At 36.0% G+C, this 14,858-nt stretch overlaps 1 protein-coding gene across 1 annotated transcript in view; it reads right to left on the bottom strand.

The window, feature by feature from the left end:
• TTC27 (tetratricopeptide repeat domain 27) overlaps window positions 1-14,858 on the bottom strand; it is a 150,874-nt gene that overhangs the window by 112,303 nt on the left and 23,713 nt on the right. Inside the window, exons 2-3 of the mRNA XM_009636416.2 lie at window positions 12,177-12,354; window positions 6,379-6,508 (exon numbers count right to left, since the gene is read on the bottom strand). Of these exons, the coding sequence (XP_009634711.1) occupies window positions 6,379-6,508; window positions 12,177-12,354 (308 nt within the window). The remainder of the gene's footprint in view (window positions 1-6,378; window positions 6,509-12,176; window positions 12,355-14,858) is intronic.

A 14,858-nucleotide genomic window follows, 5' to 3' on the forward strand; every position in this document is an offset into this window, starting at 1 on the left:
GGGAAAGAGAAGAAGAAAAGCTTAAATGACAGCTTGCATTGAAGTCACTTGTCTGAAAGATTCTTATTCAGTCTACACAACCAGGATGGAAGTTATGAGAATCACATTTCAGCTTTTTAAACTAAACAAATAATGTAAGTCCCAAGTTACTTGACATTCTTTTCAATACCTTTACCAACCGGTTACATTAAAGTAAAAAATGTTAAGCTACATTATTCCCCTAGTTCACTTATTAATGACTGGGTAATCTTAAGGCTTTTTTTTCCTGATTTGCTTAGGTTTGTTAATTATTTATCTTGCATTAACAGTGAAAATACCTTTACTCTGTAGACAGTAACTCAGGACTTTAAATTCTTCACTCAAAGTGGAATTCTTGCATGACACCACTGCAGTCATTTCAATCCCACCGTTTGGAAAACAAAGTTCACAGTAGTCTGACAAACTACTTCAGAATAGAGGAAAGAAACTGCCAAATGGAAGTATACCAGATCCCTCCCACCTCTAGTGATTCAGAAAGGAACAGCCTTACCGACATCTCTATTCTGATTTTGAGAGGGAAAGTTATCATTCAATCCTTCTAAAGATTCAATATAATAGGACACCTAATATAATTTTCAGTTTAACTTAAACTTTTTTTTCCCCCATCTGTTCCTTTTTATTCTTTCTATAATCAAAGTAGACAGCACTTAAAACAGTGGAAAAGCAAAGAAGCTGTAAGCTTTGCTATAGGACCATTTTAGACTTAGAATGAAATTTATGCTATAATAATCCACACTTGTTCAAGCACTGTAGCAACCAATTAATCTCAAATTCACATTTCAAATCCTTTCACTGGAGAGCTCAGTCCAGCTAATGTAACATTACAAGGAATGTAATGAGGGAGGGAGAAGGGATAGATGATGAAAGGGATAGATGATGACATGTCACAGCCTTGACAATAAGCCAACACATCTCAGAGCCAAAGAACTGCTATATTCTATTTTAACAAATCCATGTTCTTTTCCAGGAAGCAAATCCCATACAGGAAAGCAGGTATCTTTTTCTTTTAGCTGAGAAAGCCTAAACTAACATCCATTCTTCTAACTTCTGCTCTAAGACTGCATTATCAGTGCAGAATTCTAACAATTTACTGCCCTAAGGTAGTCTTTAAGATGAGAGAACAGCTACGTATGTAAAAGAGGTAGACATTTAAGCTTTTACAGCTTCAAGGGCTAAAACGTTAGGAATCAAGTCCACAAAAATCCCTAAAACATTGTTGAACCAATCTCATACAGCTCAAAAATTTCACATATCCCAAAATGGCCACAACCCAAGACTTGCTAACAGAATGTTCCTGACCTAATAAACCTGGGTTAGAGTGTTTAGTCTTTCCATTCTTCACCAGAATTGCCATCAAAACATGTAATTATTTTATTCAGGAATTATTTTCTTAAAGCACCGAAACATATACTAGACAATTACTTCATGAACATATGTTGAGAAATCTCTGAGGTGATCATCCAGTTTCTGTTGCACCTGCAGGTGGTTCCATTTGAGCACCTCTGGACTAAATACAAACAAATGAAGCTCAATTCACTGTAAATACATATTTATTTTATTCTCTGAAACATAACTGGTTACATATTCAACTTCCAAACAGTAACTTAAAAGCTACTGTTAAGTAACTACTACTAGAGCCCTAAATCAGCTGCAAGCTAGACAGTACTCTTGGCTATTTCACAGTATTTCAAAAGCACTTCCCAGCACAGCTGTTACCACCTGAGTAATGATTACGATAATCAGAAAAAAATCTTCTGCCATTCACATTCAATAGCTCTGAGAATAGAGTGTATGAGAACTTTAGTTTACAGGCTTCATATTCTTTTCTTGCTAATGATAATGACTAGAGGCAAAGTTGGCATTTGGTATGCTTTTACTTTTGTATAAGGGACTGCTGTGAACTGGCCTTCCTCACGTTTCATCAGCTCGTTCTCAGTCGTGGGATCTTTCCCCTAAATCTTAAAAAGCTAAGTGTAGGCATATGCAGAGGTAGAAAAAGCCAGACTAAAGGCTTGGGAAGAATTAATTAAAAAATGAAGAGGAGGAGGGAGAAACCAACAAACTATCAAATAAGGAATTTGTATGTAGATACTAAGCCTTATATACGGGGCTTCTCAGACCTTAAACAGTACAAAGACTACTGCACAACAACTTGTCATTTGGCAAAGCTAAGGTGATATATAACTTTCAGAATAATGGAGGATGTACTGAGGTTACCAGCCAAAGATTTGGTCCTTTGGAACAGAATTCACTCTTTACTCCAGACTTCAGGGGATGGAAAAATGGTTTTGTTTATATCTGCTTCTCTCCAACTTTCTGCAAAGGAGATAAGATTACAGTGGAGGCTGTCTTCAGTTTCAGGATCCAAGCCAGCAATAGGTGCAGACCCAAGCTGCAGACTGAAGATAAAGGTGAGCTAGCACAAGCAAGTCTTTCCTGAGAGTGCTACATATAGATGTGCTTAGTTATGAATGCCTTGTTCATATTCCCTATGAGGGTAACTTTGCTCCATTTTTAAGGGAATATTTTCCAAGTGGCTGCATTAATCTCCCTTCTTGTCCATATTCATAGCAAGGGAACATAGGGCAACACTGTAGGCTACTGTAGCAGATGTCTCTACCTACAAGACTCTGCCTCCATATTCAGCCTTTATCATCCCTCCTTATATTCCCCACAAGAGGGAGAAATTTGCAGAATCTTCAAAGCCTGTATCTTGCTGGTCACTGGTATTCAAGCAGCACATCAGTCAGCCTAAAATTCAACTCTTTCTTCTTTCTGGCTAGTTTATGATAATGGAAGCCAAACATCTGGGTCTGGAAAAAAAGGAGGAATTTCCAATAGACTGAATTAACAAGGCTAAGGAATCATATTGGATTTGAAACAGCAGTACTATATAGTACATTGGTGTTTTTCATATGAATTATGAACATGGCTATTGGTATCAATAGAAGTGTAGTAATATTTCAGTCTCTTCCAACAAAAGGATCAAATAACGCATAAAAGAAGCAGTAACACAAATATAAGGGAAAAGAATTATTCAAATGCATTCCAAAACTGATTATTTGCAAGCAACCTGGAAGTTACAAAAAGGCCAGCAGGAGCTGTTGATACATGCTTTTGGAGGATTTGTACCAGTTATTTACATGTATTATCAATTAACACGTTGGGATCTTCTTCCAGATGGAGGTTCTCACTGTTACCAAATATACCCTATTTGTGAATATTAATTCAGACAACAAACAATTAAAGCAGCTTGTCATCACAACATTCTTACAGTCATTGGTGGTCTTAATTAGTCCTACTACACAGTTTTGTCCAGTTCATCTACTGAAAATACTGAACTAAATTGTACGAGCCAATACTCAGAAACTCTGAAACTTAAGGCAGGATAAACATGCTCCAACTTCAACAGTTCTATACCTTTTATTCCCTCACATGCAGGCAGACAGTGACTGTTCTTTAAGACACAAGGAGCCTATTTCTATATCCCACTTACTTTAAGCATTTAGCTCATTACAAATGTTTTAGTCTAATCCCAGCAAGTTCAAAGCCAGAACTGGTAATCCATTTTAACCGAAATGCAGTACTTTTTGTATCTTCCTTTTACACAATTCACTTACTAAAAAACTCAAGGTAGTATCAGTCAGACTATTTAGTTGGTACGGCACAGCCTCAAAGTTATTTTAGAAAACTGAAAGACACCCAATAACTAAAACGCTAGCTCATTTTCTGTTTAGGAATTACCAAACTACTTTTATGTGTGGACTCAGAAGTGAAAAAGCACAAGCCAGTTCTGCAGGACATAAAAAGAAATCCTAATAGAGTACATGAACGTAATTGTAATTTACAGAGGAGGCTGGAATCAATTTGGGGGATGGGAAATAATTACACATACTCATGAATATTGTTTATGGAAGACATCCAAGAGGCCCCTACCAGCAAGTCATCTAAAAGAGGCCATTTTATTTATTCTTCACTGAAATTAATTATAATCTCATGCAGTCTTAATGCACTCATAAGAAATTAATGGTGTATTCAGAAGTTATCTGAGAGCAGAAATGAAACTATGCCACTGACCCAGAGGTGAAACTTTCAAAGGATAGAAATGGCAGCAGTTATATAGCCTGAAAGCACAAAGTTAAGACTAATCCAAATAAGTGTTCTGAAAATAAGACTAATATTCCTGAAATAAATGAGACATTGTAAGGCTGAAAGTTAGTGATATTAGTTAGAGGAGGCTAAAAGAAACACGAAGACATAATTTTTTGACCTTGACATGGGAAAAGATAATTTTAGTCTGAAAACCTGAAAAATTGAAGGTCTATTGGAAACGGAACTGTATCAGTCTTGATGACAGAATATGGAAGATTACAACAGATGGAGAAAATTAGAGCTATATTTTTAACCCACTTATTCTGAATATCTGCATATACAAAAGAGGAAAGCCGGATTAATAGAAACACAAAAATGCCAGTTTATCGAAATGTTCATTTTTTACAGAGTGTTTATATACCAAGAATCCTTGGAAAGAAAAGTAAGTACATAAAGGTAACTCAAAACATACAAAAGCTTTGGAATTAAGATGTTTAATAAAGGAAACTGGATATTATATTTTAGCACATAAATGTTTAGTGCACTTGGGAAAGAACCCACTAACATTTCAGAAGATAATATAGATAGCGGTAATATAAATAAAGTTCTTCTGCCTAAATGTATAAATAGCTAAACCTTGCAGCCAATACCAAAGTCTGATGCAGTACTCAGTAGAAATCAAGTATGCTCAAGTCTGTTTGCCTTTATAATCTCTTGCCAATTTGGTTTCTGGCATACCACCTCTGCGTAAGCAAACATCTTTCAATGCATTACATTCACAGCCACAGCAGAAACATAATGAAACTAAACAGGAAACCTATATTCCCCTCTTCAACAGGTAATTACTATCTTATTCTTCCATTCAGACAGACAATAAATAGAAATTATGGACATCGTGTTTTACAGGTCTGTGAACTCTGTCAATGACAGCAATTCTATGACATTATCTTGGGTTGCAGCCTCTGTGTTAGATTGCAGCCTGCACATATACACTAACATACAATATTAATATTCTTCAGTAAACTTTAATACTATAATCTTAAAGATTATAAACAAACTATAAGGATAATGGAAGAAATGAGTTTGCATTTCTTATTTTTTTGATTATATATAAAGGCAAATTGAACTTTTCCCCACAGAAACAGCATACTTCAAAATTTCTGCTAACTCATTTCACATCCCAAAAGGTTTAGTACACTTTGTTTCCACTGTTACTTTAGTCATCAGAAGATGAAATTCGAATTTCTAGTATCAAAAATTGAGCAAAAAATAAGCCTATACGCACACTACATCAGCTCTTAAAGATAAACCAAACTGATAAACATCTGTTTAAAAAGGGGGAGGGATACAGTATATCTGAATTAATTATTTAGAAATACAACCTTACAAACAAACCTGGGGCAGGACTTCATGAATTATGACATTCTTGCAAAAACACGCCACAATAATGCAACATGGATCGGACAGTTTTATGTGAAACTTTTCATATACTCAAACTTCCCCTCATTCCACAGTTCACAGCATTTACTTTGCTTATAGTCTATACCTTATTCACAGTGAAATTATAAATTCAAACGCATGTAGATTTAGCATTAGCAGAGACCAGTGATATGTTTTTCCCTGACATGCTGCAGTAATAAATATTTTACCACAGTTTTATTTCCAACAGAAAAATTAATGCTTAAGAAGCTGTGCTGCACCACAGGTGCAGGAGAGTCCCGAGATGGAGAGTGGTACTGCCGTGAGAAACGATATATGCATCTCACTAAAAAGAAGTTGTGGTGTTGATTAGTTATTTACATTAAAAGATGTCAAAGTAAATAAAACTGACAGTCCTCAGTTTCATCTCCTACATTCTCCTCCTCTTACAAAAGCTCTATCTGAGTTAGCATTGTTGTACTATAACTACTACAAATCACTTGGCATCACCCATGAGCCTAACTGGACACTGAGCATCCAAATCTACTGTTCTCTTAGTATCTGCCATATATTCTGCTAGTTGCAAGATATGCAGCTTTTACCTTACCTTAAGGAGGGAAAATTTCTAAGCTATTTATAACTATCTTTCTTTGATCCAGCTAAAAACACATCCCAAAATAGTTAAAAAGTGTATTGACTGCGAATGCCCTTTGAGTAAATGCTTCCATATAATAAACGTATCTTCCCCATCCAAAACCATCTATGTGTTGTGGTTTTTTGTGAAAAGCAGTGATGATAAAAGGACAGCTTATTAAAATCCAAGTATACCTCAGAGAACTTCTGTAACAATGCAGGTGGCAAAAAGTCCTGAAGCTTTAACTGAACAGGAGGCCCAGTCCAATTGCTTTGAACAAAGAGCTGCAAACTGCCCACACCAAGTAGAAACATCAGCCTCTGCCTGCAATATAGATAAGAAAAGCTATTAGCAACATATTTTATTTTTAATTAAGGCTACAAGATCTGATTAATTCTTGTACTAATTCAGAACCCTCAGCCTCAGGAAAAAAAAACAAACACAACCCACTCTTACTAGGAAAATAAGATTAATTAATGTAGTATTCAAGAAAGCACATGGGGAACTAAAAGGTTTGGAAATACATTTGTTTATAATCGTTATTAATGACAAACATTTTGGAAGTAGAGTTAGTTCATGTGTTTCAAAATTTAAGGTTGTATCTAACTATCACAGATCAGAAGGAGATTAGCATACGATGCGGATTATCGCATATTTGCCTATTGCACAGTTGTTATATTTTTTTATGATGCATCTAATCCTCAGCATTTTCAGAGAAAAGATACTGCATTATCACATGTATCAAAACAGCATGTTTGTTTTTTACCTAGCTGTTTATTTTCACCCCCTCTGATAACAAAACCATTAAATGAACATCAAAAAGTTAAAACCTATCACCTCCAAGCTGGTTAAGTAAGATACTTTGGCAGCAAATGTTCTCTCATTGAATCGTGCTTTTTAATTTAAGATGGAATTATGAGATCTTGTTTCATTCCAGAAACTAAGTATGGTAAAGTTTTCCTTATTTACAAGAATAAACTTATCTAACATCATTATGATATTATTTCTTTATGCACCTGCAGTAACAAATAAACTAAGCGGTCTACAGAAGGCAGGGCACAATCCCTCAGAATTTAATGGCTGCTTTAACAGGTGTAGACTTTCAGGAGATTTATACAAACTTCTGGTTTCTTTTAGGATTCCTTAATGACTTAGAACCTTGATGTGTTATAATCAGCCATTTGCCAACAAGGGCCCTGTCACATATTCACATACATAACATGCCTCCTGCTTACAAAAACTTAAAATTTTAATCATGCTGGTTTGATTTAAAAATTGGTATGTTAAGGAGCATAACTGAATTGGAAAAACCTAATGTTTTCTTTTTCTTTTGTGTAAAACAGGGACTTAAAAATGTAAGAGTCCTCCAAATGGAAACAAAAGGATAAAGTGTTATACAACCCCTAAAAAAAAAAGTGAAATTGAAAAGCCACACATAAACAAGCGGCTGGTGGGCAAGAATGCGACAAAAGACATGGAAAATGAGAAAGCAGAGGTCGGGAATGCTTGATTACAAAAAAAAAAAAAAAAATGAAGAGCCTTCAGGAGAGTTAGAGACCAAGGACTGGTATAAAGAGTTCTTGTTGAACAAGACGAGATAACATTTACTAGCTGTCATTATTCAGCCAGTAACTATTTACCAGCAAATATTGTTTGAATACATTTTTAAGACTACCATTAAACTTCCAAATAACTCAAGTACACAAATCAAAAACAATTACACTGTACACTAAATTATTACCATTACACACAAACCCACAACCGTCTCTGCACTGTGATTTGACAGATGCACTTAAGTCTTTTTAAGACACATTTTCTTTACTTTATCATTTACACTATTATTTCTACTAATATTTTTTATTCATTTATTTTAACATTACTGACATCTATCTAGCTGGCAGGCAAACTTCTTGAAGCCTTGACAAAGTTATATCCATGCAGAAGGCCTCTGAAACAACTGATAACAGATTCCATTACTTTGGCTGGCATATTGTCTTTCCACTGGCTAATTTGTCACCACCGATTGATTTTTTTCCTCATTTTCAGATCCATGACCAACCTCCAGTCTCCTTATCACTCATTCTGTATCAGAAAGTCAATTCCAAGCTCTGATTCCTGCAAATGCTAGCCTCCCTTGCCTACCCCCTATTTTTTTTTTCCAATAAAAAATTGCAGTCTCCCTGACTGCCCTTCACACTTACAATGCAGACCTGCAAACGCTCACCTCCCAAAGGCTGCCTGAAAAGCAACAGCTGCAAGTGTCCCACTTACTACAGTGATCTACATAGTTTAATTTATTTCTTATATTTCCTTAGACATATGTCTGTAACCATCCATCTTGATCTTCCTTTTTCTATGTGAATAGGGGCTTTGCGGCCTTTTTTTTTTTTTTTAAACACTGCTTACACCAAGTCCAGTAGGATTGTGATCCACAATGTAAAAATCAGATGCTTGTATACACTCCACTGTAATATTCATATTGATATACCTAATCATGCTCAAATTCCAAATAAAGTGTAATAGAGCATTTATATTTGAAAAAATAACAGATTTGCATATAATGCTAGAATTTACAAATAAAATGTAAGAGCGAGAAAATACTCAATAGCCAGGCTATGCTTAAAGATGAGATTAGGTTACAGATTTGGAGAGTATTTCTTTTCTTTTTAGTGAAGCCACAAATTAGAAGATAAATCAAAGCAAAGTTAGACACTGAGTAGTTTAGGGTTTGGTTTTTGGTTTCGGGGTGTTTTTTGTTTTTTTTTTCCAATCCATATGCATCAAAGCAAGCTGCAGAAACAGCAAGAATTTTTATTTTTCAAAATATATATATAGCAAACGAGTTAACCAATCACCAGATGCCCCAAGAGAAATACCATTCAGTGTTCAAGCTGGGAAATCATAACAAGCTTTATCGTATGGATTTGTTTTGGAAAGTTTACGATTAATTTAATGTTGAATAAGGTAAAAGTAGTAAACACACAGTCAATAAAAACAAGTGTTAGTGCTCATTTCCTCCTTCATTTAGGTTTTGGAATCAAATGTAGTAACAGACCTTCAAGCTCTTTTGAAACAAGCTCTCCAAAAATATTCTATCGTTTTGTTGTGTCCTGCACACTATTTCCTTACAGTCTTTAGAATCAAACTGTATGTCAGGCAATGAATGCACCTCCTTCATAAAGAGCTCAGGAAAAAATAAAAAGGCATTCCCCCTCTACATGGTTAACATACATGCTATTGCTTCATCCTCTACAATTTGCTGATTTAAAATAAAGCTATGAAGCTACATTTTCTGTAGAAGGTAACTGTTAACCACTGAAGTGAGTAGCAATGGCAGGAAAAAAGTAAAAAAATAAATCATCCATTCAATAAGTTTATTCTAAGGAATGATTTACATCTTCATTTTTATGCCATAAAGGTTAAAAGTGCCATAGTGAAAAAATGTCTGGGGCAGGGGAAGGAGGGAAGCAGTTAAAATAATCGAAAAAAGTGGCAGAAAATTTTAAAATACCGTTAAATATTTTCCTTACAGAACCATAGATTTGAAAGTGGAAAAAGTTACAAGCTATGTCCAAAGAAATCATAATCTAGATCCAAATGTTGAGCTGTTTTGCCCTTAAGCTGCTCAGTTTTAGCTTCAGAAGAAGAACTCGTTAAGAGTTCTTTTGACGCTATTATAAATCGTACTTTGTACTGTGTTTGTATTGTGCTAAAAGAATAAGATTAACATTATCCAACTTTCTGTTTCCAATTGAATTCAAGTCCCTTTGAGTTTTTTTAATCTCCAGAACTACAGCTTCCAGTTCAGGAAACAAAAGCATATATTTGAACTAAGCCCATCTACCAAAAATCACAAGGAAACCAGTGTCTTACTGAACTTTCTGAGCTAGAACTTACGAGGTTTGCTGCACTTCCTTTAAGTAACTCAGTGGAAAAAAATTACATTTTCACGATAAAAAAAATAGACAAAACCATTTTCAAAATAGGCAATGGAAGGCTAGAGTGCAAAAGCTACATTAATTCCTTCCATAAGGCAGTCACAGGGCATAGGGCCTGTAGGTACAAAAAATAACTATTTAACACCTTTTAACCTAGAAAGTCATTGGAGACAAACAAACATACAGATGTAAGCGCTGTGAGCAAAGCCTACCTAAAATGGGAAATTACCTGATTTCAGTAGAAGTTTTTGTATCAAGAGAAAGTCACAACTTCCTTCCTTCAGCACTAATATAATTCAAAGCTTCTTATCTTATTACTAACGGAGCTTGAAAAATTCACTTGACTGCTACAAACAAAAACCATTTCTGGCAGACACTGATACATTTTGAAGACTACGCGCTTTCACTTTGAATAAAACTCCAGGCTACAGTTTGGGGCAGAAAACCTTCTGTCTGCTTCTGAAAGGCTAAATATTGCAGATCTGCCACCATATCTTCTGGCAAGGGGCTTCTAATGCTGCCCAGAATTGCAGAGGAAACAAGAAAAGCCTCAAAGACGGAAGAGCTAGAGTATGAGCACCTGAGGAACAAATTGCTTTGCTGTCTGCAGTAGGACAGCAGCAACAGAATCCTATAAATGGTGCATAGGCCATGAAAGACTCACGGGGGTAACAGGAGACAAGGACACATCACCATGGCAGGATACGTATAAACTATTACTGACTGCATGATATAGATTGTGACTATCTTTAAGAAGCTGAATGGTTCATAAAGGCAGCAACACATATTTAAAGCAGCAACACATACTTCAAGCAATGATTAAGATCAGGATTGGGTCTGTTCCAGGCCCTGACTGATCTTTCTTTCCTTGCCACATTATTCAGAATAAACTGTTGCAAGGTGGCGGAATCTAGCAATATTGAAACATTTTTCTAGACTATACTACTATCTAACCTCCAGCTAATATTTAACAGCAATAGCACAAAGTAAGAAAGGAAAAAAAAAAAAAAAAAAAAAAAAGGAAAAAAACCACCTAGAGACAAAAACGCACGGGAACACCTCTGAAAACTCCAACTCAGAAGGCAGGAGTGCACTGCATTGTGTACCACACTAGAAGTTAAGCTTTTGATACACTATGATCACTAACAAATCTCAGCTCAATATTTTAGAGGTGCCAACTATTTGTTTCTCTCTGGTATTTTAGCAAAAAATTCTTGGGTTTGTGTCTGTCACAGGGAAACACAGGCATTTGTACTCAGCCACGCTTACTGGCAATACATTACTTTTCTCTTACTTTCTTTTTACCTTTACCTCTTTACCTTTTGCTCTTCTTTCAGCAAAACTTTTTCCCACCCTCACCTTTTAAAATAAACAAATATATATACACATACAGACACACACATATATAGTTTTCTGCTTCTACTACCCCTAGTGTGATAGATTTCAGTCTGTTCATTAGCATTTACAGTTCGCTACATAAAGTCAGACTCATTAACAGCAAGAATTAGCATATGCAGTATAATTAGAGAATTTATCAGAGAAAGTCTTGTGAAGAAAATAATTAATCGATGAATAGCATCCATGAGTAATATCTTACTCATTTTACATTAAGAAGAATAGAACAACCTTACTATGAGTCAGACTTAGAAATACAGGCATGGCTTGGACAGTAACATTACATTGTACTTCAAGCAGTCACATAAATGTAATGCAACGTTTCAGAGAGAAAATTGTTAATAAATTGTTTGACGATAGATGAATTTACATTTGTTGGCTTCTTCACACCAGCAGCTTCAGAGGTAATCACTGTAAACAAAGCTAGTGTTTTTAACAACCCCCCATGTCACAATATTATCCAGTGAAAGAAACAATGATAATGAATAGATATCCCAGGGGAGTGGGGGGAACAACACAAGAAATCTGTTCTCTGTTTTTCTGTCAGAACAAAAATTTTGGATGCCCTATGTCACATATTATAAAATAAAAAAAATGCCTTTTGTAAAGATCAATCATGGCCTGTATTAATCTTCCATAAAATAAATAAGAATTTCTACCTTTCCACATTATCAACCTCTGCAGAACAGTCCAGGTATGCTAGGATCTGCTTCTCCAAGTAACTGTCAATGTTCTCCTCTGTCACAGAAGATGCACTGAAAACATTCCGGATGGCTGAATTGGAAAATATGGCCTCATATTTCCCATCAAAAATCAACTGCAACAATGATCCACTTTCTAGAAAAAAAAAAAAAAAAGAAAAGAAAAAAAGAAAGAAATCGGTGTCAACTTTGAAACAGCTTCATCTTACAAGACCTATTCAAACCAAAACATATACCACTCCCTTTTCAATGAATGACTCTTCATTTACACTGCAGGAAATGTGCAGTTGCATTGAAACTAAAGAACAGCAGTAGCAGACATCACTTTATTAAAAACAAATTTTACAGTGAAATACAAACTGCCAGGTGAATGTAAAACACAAACTTGCACTGAAATTTCAGGGGAAATACGTGAATGGCCTTTCAAGTATGTACACTACAGCTACTGAAGACAACTTCAATCATCGCAAGAGTTGGGTTTTCTTCCTCCAAAACATTTTACATGAGTGTGTTACAGTAAAATCCTATAGATAAGATAATAATTTCACAGACTAGAGAACCCCTTTAGAGGAAACATGACAACTAAAAACGGTTCAATACTTGCATGAGTTTAGTGAATAAATTCTCAAGTAAAACTGCAAAAGCTACTCAGTCTTTCCTTTAAACGCTTAGAATATTCACAAAGAACGGGCAATATGATTTTATCTCCATAAAAGAATTATTTTCCTATAAGTTTACTATCTCAATTAGAAGTTTGCATGTGGAGTCAGATTCTTAGGAGTAACTACTAAGGTAGATTTGGATCCATGAGTGCTTCTCCACTGAAGCCTTTCAAGACAAACAGAAGTCACAAAGTGCTGTATATTTAATTCCTCAGAAGCTTCAAACACACCAAGTTCTTGACCCAGGTTACCTTCTGTGAACAAAGTTGTATCTTCCCTTTTTTCTTCAGATAGGCTACAGCGCAATCAATCAGGAGCTATTAGAACAACTTCACCATGGTAAAACCTTCTATTCTTGAGCAAAATTAATTAGTATCTGTCTACACTGCAGCAGTGGCTACAACTCATGTAGATGTACTAACTGGTTTTAAACTAGCTGGTACAGATGCTGGTAACGGTGCAGCTGAGGAAATGCAGAGGTCGGCACAGGTTAGGTGCCTTAACATTAATCTTTGATTCTAGTTGAGATTGCAGCTCCTGTGCACTCAGCGTTACCATAGCTACACTAATATTAGTACCCAAGCTCGCCAATTTAATGCTAGCATGGGTATAGATCCACGCAAGCAGGTGAACCACATACCAACCCCAAGCTTATCCAGCTAAAACAAGTATTCTAAATCTCAGACACACGGGAAGACCAAGTACAGAACCACCCTCAGCAGCAGCAATGGATGACTTGGTAGGAATGGGTGATAGAAACACATTCATTCTAATATCTCCGGACCAGGCTGTTGACCACAATTTACTTTTGTTCTTTAAAACAATGATCAACCAAATGATGTAAGAGATCAGTTGTCCTAGGTGGCTTTAAAAAACAACTTAAGCTGTACCTGGAAGGGCATATGCAAAAGAATAGTAATGGTTCCGCAGCCCTGCTGACATCATACTCTCACAGAAATAATGAGAAACTTTCTCCAGCCCATGCTTTGGGGACACTTTCTTTCACCAAATGACAACTGCTTTATATTGGATTGTAGTTGCCCAGACAGGTGATGCTGTAGTTTGTAGAATAATTTTGCTGTAAGGACAGTAAGAATATTGAGATTTTCTCTTTCCAGTAACACTATAAGCACACAAAATCTGCTTTTGATTCTGTGTTTAGCTTCCTATCAGACACAATACAAATTCAAGGTCACAGTCTTTAAATTAAGTTTCAGGATCATCAATAGGAAGCGTCCACGTAAGTGATGACTGAGAATCATTACAAACCCCATCATTTTCTATCTCTACTACAAGATACCTTTCTTCAAGAACTGTCTTCCCCACATCTTATAGTAGCACACTACTTAAAAAAAAAAACGCCAAACAAACCAGAACTAAAAAAAAAAAAAACCCAAACAACAAAACACACCACGAACAGCACACATAACTCTCAGTAAAAAGGTAAAAACAGATCTGACAGTTGTCCAACACATCTCCTAACATTCCTGGGCAGTGCAATGATTAAGGTTGAATAAGAAGTAATGCAAGGAAATAGAGCTCAGCAGCTCTGTACAGTTCTTTTCCAAAATTCAGTAGGTGCTTCTGTAAGGATAAATGAGTCCTTCAGTATGCTACAATGCCTAAATGTTTTAAACAACATGGCACATGAATTGAGCACAGCTGTATTTCTAGCCTGTCTGAAATATGGAAGTGCCTTTTCATGACACGTGTTACATTTTAAAAGCTGCTGCGTTCCCCTGCAAGAAAGCTGGGTCACTAAGCACCTCATCAAATCCCCTCAGGAGCCTACTTTCCGTTGCTCCCTCAAGCAACTATGACCAAATAACTAATAAAATGTAGAACAGGTAGTTCACGCCAGACTTTTTCTCCTCACGTCCTGCGAAAGCGAGTTCACGTCACTGCCAAAGCACTAACAAATTCAGACAGACCTTCACTCGCGGGGTCATGAGGCAGCCGAAGGAAGCACCGTGACTAA

The sequence above is a fragment of the Egretta garzetta genome, unplaced genomic scaffold, assembly GCF_000687185.1.
Source record: "Egretta garzetta isolate BGI_Z169 unplaced genomic scaffold, ASM68718v1 scaffold54, whole genome shotgun sequence".
In the NCBI taxonomy this organism is placed as follows: Eukaryota; Metazoa; Chordata; class Aves; order Pelecaniformes; family Ardeidae; genus Egretta; species Egretta garzetta.